Source organism: Oryza sativa, chromosome 10 (assembly GCF_034140825.1).
Source record: "Oryza sativa Japonica Group chromosome 10, ASM3414082v1".
Taxonomy (NCBI): Eukaryota; Viridiplantae; Streptophyta; class Magnoliopsida; order Poales; family Poaceae; genus Oryza; species Oryza sativa.
Window position 1 is genome coordinate 16,139,283 of NC_089044.1, and position 16,047 is coordinate 16,155,329.

Here is a 16,047-nt window from a genome sequence, read left to right on the forward strand (position 1 = left end):
GTAGATTGTGTTGGTTGTGTCCTCCCCCCTCTCCTCCTAGGGGGCCTTGTATTTATACCCATAGGTGTCCCCTTGTCTAAGTAGAACTAGGGAAACCAATATGGATACAATCTGAGTAGTCCTTGTCGTTTCCATGTAGAACTCTGGTTGTCTTTCCTTATCCGGAACTCCCTCCATATCCGAAGTCAATTTCCGTATAAGACATGGTATGTGGTGGGTCCTGCCGAGATTTAGTCAACTACTATTAGGTATGTGGTATCCATAATCCTGACAGTAGGCCCCGACTTCAATGCAAATGAACGGATTCATATTCTCAACCGCGCGCAGACCTTGGAGTAACTGTTATCGAGCTCATGTGACCATTCTCGGTGAGTTCAGAGTTAATGTTAGACTTCCTTTATCAGCCTCGTGCGGGCACCTAAAGGGTTTGTCTGAGTCAATCTTCGATGTCAACCAAGAAAGTACAGAGCATACGACTAAGTCTCCCGTCTTGCTGTAATCGAGAATTTGGATTGAAGTCAAGAAATTTTATCTCGGCGGGTACACCATCTCGTCATTCCGTATTCCTTGTCGAGATCCACCAACCGTTCTTGAGTGATCAAGAAGGCGCAGAATCTGTGACGGAGCCTTGTCAACATTTGTCGTACTCGCCTTAGTCGATCTTGGTGTAGAACCATGGAGACATGGAGCCTTCGTCAATGTCAACTAGAATTTTCCTGAAATCAATACTCAGAAAAGAATATTAGATAGAAATAGCCCCCGAGCGAATGCTCAAAGGGTGACATGTATGGAAAAATTGAAGATAAATTATATTTGCAGACCAATGTTTTGTGTATGAGCGTATTCTTTTTTACCGACTCCGATCAGTCAGTTTGTAGAGTTATACACTCTCCCTAGCCCCCAGCCTTGTCGTTGGAGAATCGTTCTCGGAGGATAAGGCTTTTGGACCTTCGACCTGCCTCGGTTGTACAAGCACTGATCCTAGCCCCCAGCCATGAAGTTGGAAAACTCAATTTCTGGTTACACGGCTTGGTTAATACGCACGGCGAGAACTCTTACATGACCAGATCTTACATGGTCTTTTGTCTCTACAGGATCCGACAAGGCCTTATCCGCTCTGGGCGCCCGCAGCAGAAGTTCCCTTAGGTTCCTCAGAGGCCTTGTCAAGACGGCGTAAAGGGACATGATGATAGGTTTCAACGCTAGGTGTCATCTGGGTATGGGATCTCTGGGTAAAACACTTGGCGATCTTGTGTACCTGATATCAACTTCGTTGAAGCAGGGGTAATGGGAGAATCACTACACCTCTGGTCGAGGACAAGGTAGTAGTCGTAACTCGATCACTTGGAGTAATTATACGAGAGATCGCTATGATTGACTGGTTGAGAACCAGTGAGTAGGTGTCTCTCGATCATTTGAAGTCGTCTGAAGTCGTGGTGCGAGGACCGCTACTCTGCTGCCGGTCGAAGACCAGTCGTAGTCGTACCTCGACCATCTGAAGTCGTCTGAAGTCGTGGTGCGAGGAGCGCTACTCTGCTGCCGGTCGAAGACCAGTCATAGTCGTACCTCGACCATCTGAAGTCATCTGAAGTCGTGGTGCGAGGACCGCTACTCTGCTACCGGTCGAAGACCAGTCGTAGTCATACCTCGGCCATCTGAAGTTAAGGCGCGAAAGATTGCTACAATTTACTGGTTTGAGAACCAGTGAGCGAATAGAATTATCTCTCGAATGCCAATGGAAGTTGCGGTGCAAGAGTTGTTGCTGTCGACTGGTTCGGGAACCAGCGAGTTGAATTATCTCTCGAAACACCAATGGGAGTTGCGGTGCGAGAGATTGCTACGTACTGGTTTGAGGACCAGCGAACGTGTAGAATTATCTCTCGGACACCAATGGGAGTTACGGTGCGAGAGATTGCTGCTGTCGACTGGTTCGGAAACCAGCGAGTTGAATTATCTCTCGAAACACCAATGGAAGTTACGGTGCGAGAGATTGCTGCTACCGATTGGTTCGGTGTCACACCCTAAAAATCCCAAATATATAAATTGTTGTCTAAATTGGAATTATTAGAATTTATTTTAAAAGCCTAGAAGAGAAGATCTAGTTTTAATTAATAAATTCCAATATAAAATGGGGCCAGATAAAATTTCAATAAATACTTTGCTTAATTCTATAATTCCTAGATTTTTCTGGGATTTATTTGAGCTAAGGAAGTATTTTTAATAAATGGAATTGCATTTAATGAATAATTTAAATTGAAAAAGTTTTTTAAAATCCCCTTTTGGCTTTGGGCCGAAAGTTGGCCCAAAACCTTCTCTCTCTCTCCCCGGCCCAAGCCGGCCCAGTCCGCCCGCAGCAGCCGCGTGCGCGCGCCTTTGGACTCTGACAGGTGGGGCCCGCCTGTCAGGTCGTCGTCTACCTCCGGCCGCCCGCCACCCGAGCCCTAGCGCCACGCCGCCGCCATCTCCTTCCAAATCCGGCCGCCCCTTTCCGTTTCCGATGAAATTAATAGAGGGGAAATGATCCCCGAGATCCCCTCTATCTTTTCTCTTATGGAATCGTCGGCTAATTTAGTTTGGAAATCCGTGGATTCGATCTCGAATCGGATTCGTCTCTCTCCTCCTAACCCTAGACTTTCCTTCGCGTCGCGGGTCGCCGTGGGCCTTCGCCGCCGCCTCCTAGCCCCTATAAAAGGACCCCCGGTGTCTCCGCTACCCGCCGCCGCCCTCGCCTTCGCCTCTCGTCGCCGGTAGAGCCCTAGCACCGTGTAGCCTAGTGCCGCCGTCGCCGCCGTTCGTCCAGCCGTGTGCCGCCGCCGCTCCAGTCGTCGTCGTCGTCGCTTGGGAAGGCCGCCGTCGTGATCGCTAAGCCGTCGCCGACCTCGTCCGCCCCTCCGCCGTCGCTGACGATCACCGGAACACCGTTGCCGTCGTCAGGCCGAAGGTCGCCGCCGCTTCTTCCTCGACGCCGTCGCCGTCCGTTGATCTTCCGCCGTTGTTTTGGTCACCGGTGAGTTCGCCGCGTCGCCCTCTACGTGTTGGTTCCCTCCGTTCAGCTGTCGTGCCGTCGTTCGCCGGCGAGCATGCACGCCCGAGCCGCCGCCGATGGTGACGTCACCGCTGACGTCGTGGTCGTCATTCCCCATGACCCGGTCGTGGACCGATGGATCTTGGCCGTCCGTTTTGGATGAATCGATCTCGACCGTTCGTTTCCGTGAGCCGCCGCCGTGCACCCGCTTCACCGCGAACCCTAGCCGCTGACGCAATAATTCCCTTTTCCTTTTCAAAAATAATTCATTATTGCGTCATAATTCAATTAAAATATATATAAGTGTTTTAATCTGATTTAATCTTTAAAAATTTATAACTAATTCATCTTAGCTCGGATTTAGTTGGTTCAAGTCGCTAAATTTTTCTAAAATTGAGATCTACATGTTAAAAATATCCACATGTATTGTTCATGCTTGTTTATGTGATTTTTTGGTGTTTTGCTCCTTTCTGTTTAGATTCCGACGTTTCCGGAGAGTCCGTTTTTGCAGGAGAAGAATTTGAAGAGTTCCAAGGCCAGCAAGGCAAGTCACACAGATCCCAAACAACCCTTTGAGCATGTTGATCCCGTTTAAAACTATTGTTTCTATTCAACTATTGCATTTATTTTCGAATGTCATTGGGTGGAATTAACCTATTGTTTGTTATAGCCCTTTTGTTCTTGATTACTTTATTCCTTGATATCTTGGGTTATTATAAATTGACTAGTTGAGCTTTATATATTGGTTCAGCTAGATATTAGATATGATTGCTTAGCCATGCTTAGAAACTTTAGCACACTATTGGGATAACTTATAATTCACTATTATTTAATGATGGCTTAATGATAGCTCACGATGGTCAATCGTGATTGGTTAATTAATTAAATTACCAACTAAAACTTGATAATGGTGGGTTGTGAGCACATGGTTTTGATGGTTGTGCTCATGACAATTAAGGACCGGTTCACGAGTTTCGGTTGTGAAACATTAACCGTGCCAACCACAAGCCAGCATGGGCAACGGCTTTACCTTTTGTATAGCATGGTTCATTGCGGAGCACCAGACTGAGAAGTGGCGGAGATAAGCCCACGGGGGTCGCTGGGGAGTCCATGCCTTGTTTATAAGGGGGTGATTATGATCCAGGAACGGTGCACTGTGGTGGATTGTGTTGTGCGAGGGGTACTGTCACAGCTCCTTTCCGAGGTACCGTGGTGGTATTGAGGCGCATGGTGACATGTTGTGGGGCTGTGTCTTGTGGGTACAGTGGTACACCTCTGGCCAGAGTAAAATTATTCGAATAGCCGTGCTCGCGGTTATGGGCGGGTCTAACAATGTCTTTCGTGATTAGTCTCACACTTCTCATCATAATAAAAGATGCTATAACTGGTAATAATTTGATTAGCTCCTGGTTTGGAATGGTATATTCTTGGTTTGGAGATAGAACTGTGCAGCCGGGATGGTTGTTCAGAATGGTTGGGCCTATGCAACAGGGTATGTTGTATAGCGTTGGGTTAATATTGTTTAATTATTACTTAACTGTTTTATTAAATTCTGAAATGTTTATTAAATGCTGTTTATGCAAATGAAACCCTACTATGCCATCCTTTGTTATCCTGTGCACTTGCATATTTGCTGCGTGACTTGCTGAGTATGTCATATACTCACCTTGCAATCATTCATCAGAGGAGGAGTTCTACAGTGATGCTGATGGTATGGAGGATTAAGTGTAACCCTGGTCAAGCTGCCTGTGGAGTGGAGTCGTCTGCGCCGTTTATCTTATTTTTTTTTCCGCTGCTTAGATCTTTATTGATTGAGAGGAACTATCTACCTCTGTAATGACATTTTATTTGCTTATTAATTAGAGTAATAGTTGTACTCTATTATCAATTTGTTATTGTGTGCCTCGGCTGATTCCTGGACGAGAGTTCACACACATGTAAGCGTTTGGAATTTTGGATAGAAATTCCGGGCGTGACATTCGGGAACCAACGAGTTGAATTATCTCTCGAAACACCAATGGGAGTGCTAGAGTTGGTTTATTATATGTGCACATCATGTGGCCAGCATGACTCACACACCCAACCTGTAGCATATCCGGATGTCCGTTCGCAATCATGTCGGGTGATTAAGCCGATGACGTTCGCGAGGAATTATCCGTTAACAACCTTTTCTCGAGTAGTCCAGCCATGGCCGGTGCTATGAGATAGGTCGTCGGTCTTTGTTGGTAGGTTGGGCGCGACAACTCTGCATTTGTCGAGATCGTTCTCGATAATGCGGTGTACTCGACCACAACCTACTCAAATGCTCAATTGTTCCTGAAAAATATTTTTTAGAAGGCAAGATATATAGCAGAGAATATCGAGTATGTACAAAAAAAACTGCATAGATCTTCTAGCATTATTAGGACATGACGAGCAGATGTAAATATCAGGCGTTATGTAAACCATAAGCAAGCATGATTTATACGGAAGAAAACAGAGTGAGCCCCTAACGTTAGATCGTAGTCGATTTAACATCAGGGACATTCGCGCAATAGATATTGTACAGAAAACATGCTGTAGGTAAACATAATAAATTATTGATCTGACAATGCTGTATGATCTGAATAGGTACGATAAATTATATATAAAATATTGCGTACCTTTGTAGATATATGCCGGATATATCTACGAAATTAGTAGATCAATTAAATTAATTAATCTACTAATTACCTTGAATGACCTGTGTGTCACGTCGAGATGTCCTTGGATGGTTATGTGACTAATCAAAGCCATTAATCAACTCCTTAATCAAGCGCCTGTATATGAGTAGCATCGGTCTTGGCTTCTGTACTCTGTAGCCAGACATGGCACGTTGATCTCCCTTCCATCTCACTGTTGTACACGTATCCGAACTAGCCAGACATGGCACGTGTGTTTTTAATGTTGGATTTGGAGGAGATGCCGTCTTCGATTTGAACTCATCAGGATGCCCGTCGATGCTTGCTCCGTATCCTCCCTGCTCGATGCCAGATCGATTTGTGACGTCGCCTCCACGGTCAGAGCAGATACTCCGATTGATGAAGTAGATTGAATTGTCGATGATGATGGTTCCGATCTCGTCGGAAGATATACTTCGGTCGGGTTAGATCTCCACAGCCGAAGTCATCGAGTAGCTTGTTGTTGGAGAATCCATCTTTTGAACCCATCTCGTCGAAATCCTGAAGCACCAAAATCCCCTTACCTGGCGCTCCATTGTCGACGTTTGATGTCTCGACTATAGTATTTGGACAGTATGGGGATCGTTGGTGCTAGGATATACGCGAGACTGAGGTAAAAGAGATGGAGACTGGGATTTTTATACAGGTTCGGGCCCCTCAGAAGGTAATAACCCTACATCCTGTTGGCCGAAGCCGATGTTGCTCTTTATTCACCATAATCACACCAGTACAATATTTGGGGTAGCCTATCTAACTGTTGTCGACATGGCGGTCTGAAGATCTGACTCGTAGTCGTCAACAGGGTAGCCTTCCTCCTCGAGCTCGTGCCCGGCGAGATCAGAGACAGCGCTGGATCCATACGGCCGGCCTCTGAAGGTACCGGATAGGGTTGATCCAGGTATATCTCTGATGTCGATATCCGGCGTCTTGTCTTGGCGTATGTAGGCTTGTACGTTGTGGCTTCTATTATTCCGTAGATTGTGGTCGGTGTTGATTGTGTTGGTTGTGTCCTCCCCCCTCTCCTCCTAGGGGGCCTTGTATTTATACCCATAGGTGTCCCCTTGTCCAAGTAGAACTAGGGAAACCAATATGGATACAATCCGAGTAGTCTTTGTCGTTTCCATGTAGAACTCTGGTTGTCTTTCCTTATCTGGAACTCCCTCCATATCCGAAGTCAGTTTCCGTATAAGACATGGTATGTGGTGGGTCCTGCCGAGATTTAGTCAACTACTATTAGGTATGTGGTATCTATTATCCTGACATGTATATAATAAAAGTAATTTACAAATATAAATATTTTTTCATCGTAATATAATCACGTAAGATCTTGTTGTGAAGATTTAATTGTAACAAACACAATGGTGTAATTGGATTGTAGATCGGATAAGTAATTTGAGAGAAAACTTTATAAGAACGAAGAAAAAGACATGCATGTCTAAGAGGAAAAACAACATGCACATCAGCACGTGTAGCAGCACTTCTTCTCACAATTGTTTCGTCGCTGGTTGATACTAAACCGAGAGGCTTGTCGGTTTAGATTTTGCCATTTCGATTCATTTGTTTCTCTACTAATCCAACAAGGCAACTCTCGGTTTAGTGTTAACTAGCGACGGAACAATTGTGAGAAGAAATGCTGCTACACGTGCTGACGTGCATGCTATTTTTTCTCTTAGACATGCATGTCTTTTTTGTTCCTTCTTATAAAGTTTTCTCACAAATTACTTATCCGATCTACAATCCGATTACACCATTGCGTTCGTTACAATTAAATCTTCACAACAAGATCTTACATGATTATATTACGATGAAAAAATATTTATATTTGTAAATTACTTTTATTATATACCGTTAATAGTGAAATTTGGTAAGCCCAAAGTTACCATCGGCTTAGAGTCAGTATCGGGTTCAAAGTTCTAGAATCAGCCGATGGGAGTCAAGTCGCCACGATGTCATGTTCTTGGTGGAGTCGGATCAATGAAAGGAAACTTATCTAGAAGAGTCCGAGTTCAAGAAGGATGCGATATGACAGTTTATCTATTAATTAGGCATAGTTTGTTAGTTTCCTTTTATCTTTAGGAAAGTGTGTTTAGTGTCCGATAAGGACTTTATCTTTTCCTTTTTAGTTTCTTTCTTGTCTGACAAGGACTAGTAACTCCCTATGGGTATAAATATGTACACTCGGGGTCATTGTAATCTATCAATCTATCGATCAATAATACTCTCGGCGCATCGCCACCCTCTTCCCTGAGGTTTTTACTTATCTTCCGGCGGAATTTGGGCACCTGACGCGGGGCTGCATCAGCTTTCGATCTCCAGCGAAGGGTTAAGTCCTACGTTCTATCGGGCCCTGGTGAATCTGTTGGCTACGTTGGTGTTGTTCAAGGCTGCATCGATTCGATCTCTTGGATCGCTCTGATTTGGTTGATATATTTGCCTACCTGATATCTCAATTCTATCTCTAGTTGCATTGTGTTTAGAGACGCGTCGGTTTAGTTGGGACTGTCTCGGTTAGGTCTGATCTCCTATCTTAGCCAATATATCTCTACAATCACAATGCTGTTATAAATAAATTTGTTATATCCATCACATTAGACAGATCTATCGGCTCATCGAGTATTAGATTATCATATACAATCTCGTACTGCATCGGTTAGGTTCGATCTACTAGATTGTTGTTGATAATATAAGTCTTGTTAAGCCGATAGGTTCATGCTAATGTTTTATCGGGGTGCTAGCCGATAAGTTATTTGGACGTTGCATCGGCTTATAAGGATTACATATACATATAAATTGGATTTAGCCGATTGCAACAAAGGTTTCACTATTTAATCTAATCTTGTGGATTTTATGACATCGGACCTCCAGCCGATGTATGCTTTAACCTTCGGATCGATGCTTATTTATCATATCATTATTTGCTGATTGGTTTATATTGAATTATATTGTTATTTTATTACCTCATCATCAGCCGATTGCCTTTATATCATTATCTACATTGGACATATAGCCGATTGCTTAAACTATATCGCTATCGGCTGGTATCGGCATTGGCTATTATCGGCTATCGGCTGGAACTACTTCATCGGCTTGTCAGCCGATCGGCTGTTTGATCTACTATTTGCATATCTTGTCAGTTGTAGGATCAATTGACTGGCACGCCCGCATCTCATCAATCTTTGGAGCTGCACTGGAGCTAACAGATCTCCCAGGCCGGTGTGTTCGATTTTTTCGTCAACATATACGTAAGTTACTTTTATCATATATATATATATATATATACACACACATATATATATATATATATATGTATATATATATAAAAGTTACTTTTAGATTTGACTAAGTTACTTCTTAGACATATAAAAGTAAATTCAATAAAGTCTAAAAATAATTTACATATATTATAAAAGTATCTTAAAACAAAACGGAAGTAATTTTGTTACGACATTAGAAGTAAATTCGTTGTAGGGATAAAAATATACTTTATCTAGATATTAAATTTAATCAGCACAGATCAACACATGTAAGTTTAACAATTTTTAAAAGTAACTTCAATGTTAATTGGAAGTAACTCTCTATACATCTGTTTAATCACCGATTTTTTTCCTTTCATTTTTGTTTTTCATGTGGAATGAGAAAAGAAGATAAAACCTTTGATGAATTGTAAATAACACTAATGGAATAAACAATAAGAATTAACCATGTATAAGATGTAATAGTTACTTCCTGATAACATGTAAGTTACTTTCTAACATGTAATAAATTACTTTTAAATTAATAAAATGAGAATATATTCAATATGAATATCATTTTGTCACATATTTTGAGTGGAGTACAATGATGCAAATAGATCTTAAAAACAATATGTGATTTAAAAGATATAAGTTATTAAAGAGATTAAAAAGATATATACTATTGGAGTACAAACCAGCAGTCACGTCCAATAAAAAAAGACATGCATTAAAGTTACTTTCTTTTTGTTATAAGTTACTTATATAATAATTCTATAATATATGTAAATTACTTTTAAGCTTTATTGAATTTACTTTTATATATCGAAGAAGTAATTTAGTGAAATCTAAAAGTAATTTAGATATATTATAAAGTAATTTATAATTTTTCATCAAAATATAAACATGTGAGATCTTGTTATAAAGATTTAATTGTTACGAACACAACGGTGTAATCGGATCGTAAATCGGATGAGTAGTTTAAGAGAAAATTTTATTTGAAGTATAGATAGATAGGGTCTCTTATAGATAGAGTGGTAGCTGATTTAGACACTAGCTATATAGTCACGTCCATTCAAAATACTAAACCAATTCGAGAATTAAGCTGCAAATCAAAAATCGCCCGGAATCCTTTCTTTCTCTTCATCACGAATTTATAAGCAAGCAATTGGAGAGTCAGATATCAACACGTACTTAACGATCTCTCCGTGTCTTAGCTGAATAGGCCAGCTTCTTTTTTCGTATAAGAACACATGTGTTCAATTAGTTCGGACTCAAATCTTCTACGCACAACGGCCATAAATTAAACAGGTGACGAGTACGTGTCCAGCGGAAGGCATGTCGACGGCGACCCCCACGCCCAACGTCGTCGACGGCGACTGCGGCGGCACCCCGCCGTCACGGTCAGCCTCCACCATCATCGCGGCACGAACCCTCCATGTGCTCACGATTCATGGCTACTCCGACACCTTGAAATCCAACGTCGACCCTAGCCAGCACCTGCTCCTTTCCTCTCCGTTCAGCGCTGGAGGACACACCTGGTGCATCCGCTACTGCCCAATCGGGTGCACTGAGGAAAGCAAGGACTTCATCTCCATCTACCTCGTTCTCGAGGACACCATCACCGACGTAGTATCGGCACAGGTTACGTTCAGCTTGCTCGACCAACAGGGGAACCCGATGCCATCTCACACCCTCACAACCCCACTGCTTAAATTCTCTCTTCAAGGCACTCTACCTAAGGCCCTGGGGTATAACAGCTTCATCAGAAGAGACGACTTAGAGCGATCTGGACATCTCAAGGACGATTGCTTTGCCATTGGGGTCCATGTGGTTGTCACCAAGGAAGCAGAACCGTCATCCATCACCGTGCCACCATCGGACATGCACCTGCATTATGGCGATCTTCTCTCGAGTGAAGAACGGTACGCCACCGATGTTGAGTTCCTAGTTGGCGGCGAGACCTTCACCGCGCATCGATTGGTGCTCGCAGCACGATCACCTGTCTTCATGGTGGAGCTTTTTGGGCCGATGAAGGAGGGTACTACTGTAAACAAGATACATATATTTGATATGGAGGCGCAAGTATTCAGGGCTTTACTTAAGTTTATCTACACAGACATGTTGCCGGAGATGGATCAAGAAGATGAGACCGCAATGGTTCAACATCTACTTGTTGCAGCGGATAAGTATGGCTTGCATAGGCTGAAGATGATCTGTGTAGAAATATTAAGTAACCATATTGATGCCTACTCCGTGGCAACCATCTTGGTGCTAGCTGAGAAGCACTATTGCTATGGTCTCAAGGAGGCATGCTTTGAGTTCCTTAACTCCTCAGCAATATTGTCCGCGATTGTAAATACAAGTGACTTTCTGTATTTGATCCAAAGCTGCCCTGATGTTTTGGAGGACATAAGTTTCAACATCGTTGCTCGTCAATTGGAGAGAGCAATTTTCCTATCAGAAAACCAAGAAGGCCAAATCAACAGCGTAGAAATCAGAATTAATTCGGTCATGACAAATTGACAAAATGACAAATTGAGGTATCTAGAAGTACTTTAGCTAAATATTTTCAATATTATATGTTCAAATCAGTTTTTGTCTCCCGTACTCACGAGCTAGCTGCATGTGCTTCTTAAACTTAATTATATATCAACTTTAAATCCTCCATTGTACATATATCTATATCTCTACTCCTTTAAAAACAAAGTAGTGATGATAGTTGGTGGTGAATCTGCCACCGTTCTCACCACCAACTCTTTACCGTTTCGAGGTGAAGAAATGACATGTGAGGCCATGGGAACCACATGTCAACTACCCCACCACTAGGGATGAAAACGGTACGGTAACAGACGAAAACCATCTTTATCGTTTTCCTTTTTATATTTTTTTAGAATCGGAATTGGAAACTCCGGATACGAAAACAGAATCGAATATTATCGAAACCGAAAACGGAGCGAAAACGAATCGGCGCGAATACAGTAACGAAAATTTATCGGAATACAAAAACCCCACAAACTGATAAATCCAATTCTCAAGTCTCAACGGTCGACAATTCATCATAAAACACAATCTGTTGATGCGAAAAACACACACTGGCCTGGGAGATCTGCTTAGCTCCAGTGCAGGTCCAAATCTTGGTGAGGTGCGGGCGTGCCAGTCAATTTGATCCTACAACTGACAAGATATGTAAACAGTAGATCAAACAGCCGATCGGCTGATAAGCCGATGGAGTAGTTCCAGCTGATAGCCAATGCTAGGCGATGCCGATACCTGCCGATGTCGATAAGGTTTTGAGCAATCGGCTATATGTCCAATGTAGATAATGATATAAAGACAATCGGCTGATAATAATAAATATAACAATAATATAATCCAGTAGAAACCAATCGGCTAACAACATGATATAATAGAACAAGTATCTATCCGAAGGTTAAAGCATACATCGGCTGGAGATCCGATGTTATAAAATCCACAAGATTAGATAAATCAATGAAACCTTTGTTGTCATCGGCTAATATAAGCCGATGCAACGTCCAGATAACTTATCGGCTATCATTCCGATAAAACACTAGCATGAACCTATCGGCTTAACAAGATTTATATTATCACCAACTATCTAGTAGGTTGAACCTAACCGATGCAGTATGAGATTGTATGTGATAATCTAATACTCGATGAACCGATAGATCTGTCTAATGTGATGGACATAACAAATCTATCTATAACAGCATTGTGATTGTAGAGATATATCGGCTAAGAGGGAAGATCAGACCTAACCGAGATAGTCCCAACTAAACCGATGCGTCTCTAAACACAATGCAATTAGGAATAGAATTGAGATATCAGGTAGGCAAATATATCGACCAAACCAGAGCGATCCAAGAGATCGAAGCAATGCAGCCTTGAACAACACCAACGTAGCCGATAGATTAACCAGGGCCGACGGAACGTAGGACTTACCCCTTCGCCGAAGATCGAACTGAACCGATGTAGCCCCGCGTCAGGTGCCAAATTCCGCCAGTTGATAAGTAAAACCTCGGGAAAGAGGGTGGCGATGCGCCAAGAGTAGTTGTATTGATCGAGAGATTATATTACAATGACCCTGAGTGTACATATTTATACTCATGGGTAGATAATAGTTCTTATAGGACACTAAACACACTTTCCTAAAGATAAAAGGAACTAACAAACTATTCCTAATTAATAGATACACTTACCATGCCGCATCCTCCTTGAACTCGGACTCTTCTGGATAAATTTCCTTTAATTGATCCGACTCCATCAAGAACACAACTGCTGACGATTTGACGACTCCCATCGGCCGATTTCAAGACTCTGAAGCCGATACTGACTCTAGGCCGATGATGACTTTGGGGCTTACCATATTTCACTGTTAAAACAATCATATAAGTCCAATTGTTAATCTCAATAGTACATCACAAAACACAACCTATAGAATAAATTATCTATATTTAAGAGAGTAACGTTGTTGATAAATCCCAATGCATGAAAAAAAAAAGATTCTTATGTAACTTCAGATTTGCATAACACATATTTTTTAAAAAATAACAGTCAAATATCGTGGTATTCACTATTCAGTGCTTAAAAAAAGAATCCAGGGTATTTCAGTCACAAAATTTCCCGAAATTCCGAGAAAATTTCTTGAAAGTTTCCGACCGATTCTGAGCTTCGACGGAAACTGCCCTTCATTTTCGATTCCGTTTCCGAGAAAATACTACCGAATTCGTTTCCGTTTCCAAAAAATTCCGACCGACAGATTTCGTTTTCGAAAATAGGTCCAGAATCCGGAAAGTTTCTATACCGTTTTCACCCCTACCCACCACCATCTCTACTTTTTGTGAATAGAAAAAAAGGATATTGTGAGACCATAGGACACATTATTAATTACAAATATATGTAGAATTTGAGAGAAAATGTATATAGAAAATCATGATAATAGCTGGTTAATAATCATTTTCATCAATTGAAATCCTGTTGCAATGCACGGACAATATGCTACTCACTCTATCCCAGTTTGATCATCACATATGGTTTTTAAGGTGTTCACAAAATGATCATCCTAACAAGTGCATCTTTGCTTATTTGTGCCAATAGTAAATGAGTATCATTGCATGCAACCAACCAAGATTAATTTTTATTGATTCAAATACATGCAATATTTAAAACTTGATGCAATCCACGGAACACGAAGCGATGTACTCCCTCCGTTTCAAATTGATCTACATCTTTCATAGGTACTTCAAGACCAAGAAAAACTAATAACCCTCTCATACTATATTTACTCTAGCAACAAACTCAATGCATGCACCATCCTCACTATTTCGTAGCCAATAGCAAATCAATATATTGCATGTGGGTTATAAATACATGTGTGCATGGATGCATGCATCAATGTTCATTTACTCCAATGCACAAATAACGAATAGACCTAATAAATGAACACAAATATGTAGATCGTTTATAAATAAACTTAAAAAAAACTATATATAGATCAATTTAGAATGGAGGGAGTAGCACCTTAATTTTTATCCCAATGAGAATTAATTACAGAATGATGAATATTTCATTATCTTTGGTCTCCGCATTATTTGTTTAGGTGATGATCAAAATGGGATGGAGGGGTAGTATATATGACCTGTACTTCGGGTGGCAACGACATGCAAGGCAGCAAGAGGCAAGGAGAGTGTGGGTGCGACGACGGACGGCGGGGTGCGGGGGCATGCAGAGAACAGGCAAGTTGCAAGGGAGCAAGGCACATTATTGATTAATGATTAGCTTATCGATTAACAAAACTCCTGGTGGGCAGCTGACCGCGCGCGGGGGCAGGTGCGCGGTCAGTTCAGCCCCTATACGTAAATAATAAATATAAAGTGTATACATGCGTTCAGTTCAGCCCCTATAAGTAAATAATAAATATAAAGTTTATATGTATAGTACAAACTTTTATTAAAGCGGGCCAAGCTCACGTGATGAAAATGGAGAAAATGGTCCAAATTAAACATGTGTTTTACCTTTAAAAAGGAGGGTAAACGGACTAAGCCCATATGATAGAAATGAGCAAAGTGTACATATATTATCAAAAACAGGAAAGGTAAACGGGCTGGCAAAAATCGAAACTTCTAATGGGCGATCCATCGCCCTAGCGATCGGGTAGCGATCAGGTCGCCTCCTCTCCCCCACATTATTTTTGGCACCGTATTACTTTTCTATTTTATTAAATTTATACACCTAAAGTTTGTACACCTCAAGTTTACACATCTAAAGTTTTGAGACTTAAAGTTTATAAATCAAAAGTTTATATATTCGATTCAAATTTGAATTTGAATTCAAATATTTTTTATATATAGTATTTATATACATCTAAAGTTTATAGACCTAAAGTTTATAAGTCAAAAGTTTATATACCCGATTCAAATTTGATTTTGAATTATATCCGATTCAAATTTAAATTTGAATTTGAATTCAAAATTTTTTTATACATAGTATTTCTATACATCTAAAGTTTATACATCTAAAGTTTATGAACACAAAGTTTATAAGTCAAAAGTTTACATACCCGATTCATTCAAGTTTGAATTTGAATTATATCCGATTCAAATTTAAATTTGAATTCAAATATTTTTATATATAGTATTTCTATACATCTAAAGTTTATAGACCCAAAGTTTATAAGTCAAAAATTTACATACCCGATTCAAATTTAAATTTGAATTCAAATATTAGTTTATAGACCCAAAGTTTATAAGCCAAAAGTTTGTATACCCGTTTCAAATTTGAATTTAAATTCAAATATTTTATATATATAGTATTTCTATATATAAATTTTTCTAACTTTGTTTTTTTAATTTTTTAAAATTTATGGTGTAGTAGGAAATTTTTTAAAATTTATGGTGTAGTAGGAAGAGAAGAAGGGGATGAGGAAGAGAGGAGAGTAGTGTATAGTGGGGCGATGGGGATCGGCGATCTATCGATCATTAGCCACCCCCGGCAAAAATTCTCCTGGCCTGAAAACAGCATAACAAGCTGCGTCGTGTGCACGGTGAGCCGTGCGACTGACTACTTTTGTACT

At 40.9% G+C, this 16,047-nt stretch overlaps 1 protein-coding gene across 1 annotated transcript; it reads left to right on the top strand.

The window, feature by feature from the left end:
- Positions 1–10,292: 10,292 nt before the first annotated feature.
- Positions 10,293–11,480, top strand: LOC107275365 (BTB/POZ and MATH domain-containing protein 3). The gene has a single exon (XM_015758193.1). The coding sequence runs from the start codon at positions 10,293–10,295 to the stop codon at positions 11,478–11,480; it is 1,188 nt and encodes a 395-aa protein (XP_015613679.1).
- The last annotated feature ends 4,567 nt before the right edge of the window (positions 11,481–16,047 follow it).

Bases quoted from the DNA above. Each gene is read 5' to 3' on its own strand.
- LOC107275365 (XM_015758193.1), top strand. From the start codon at position 10,293: ATGTCGACGGCGACCCCCACGCCCAACGTCGTCGACGGCGACTGCGGC.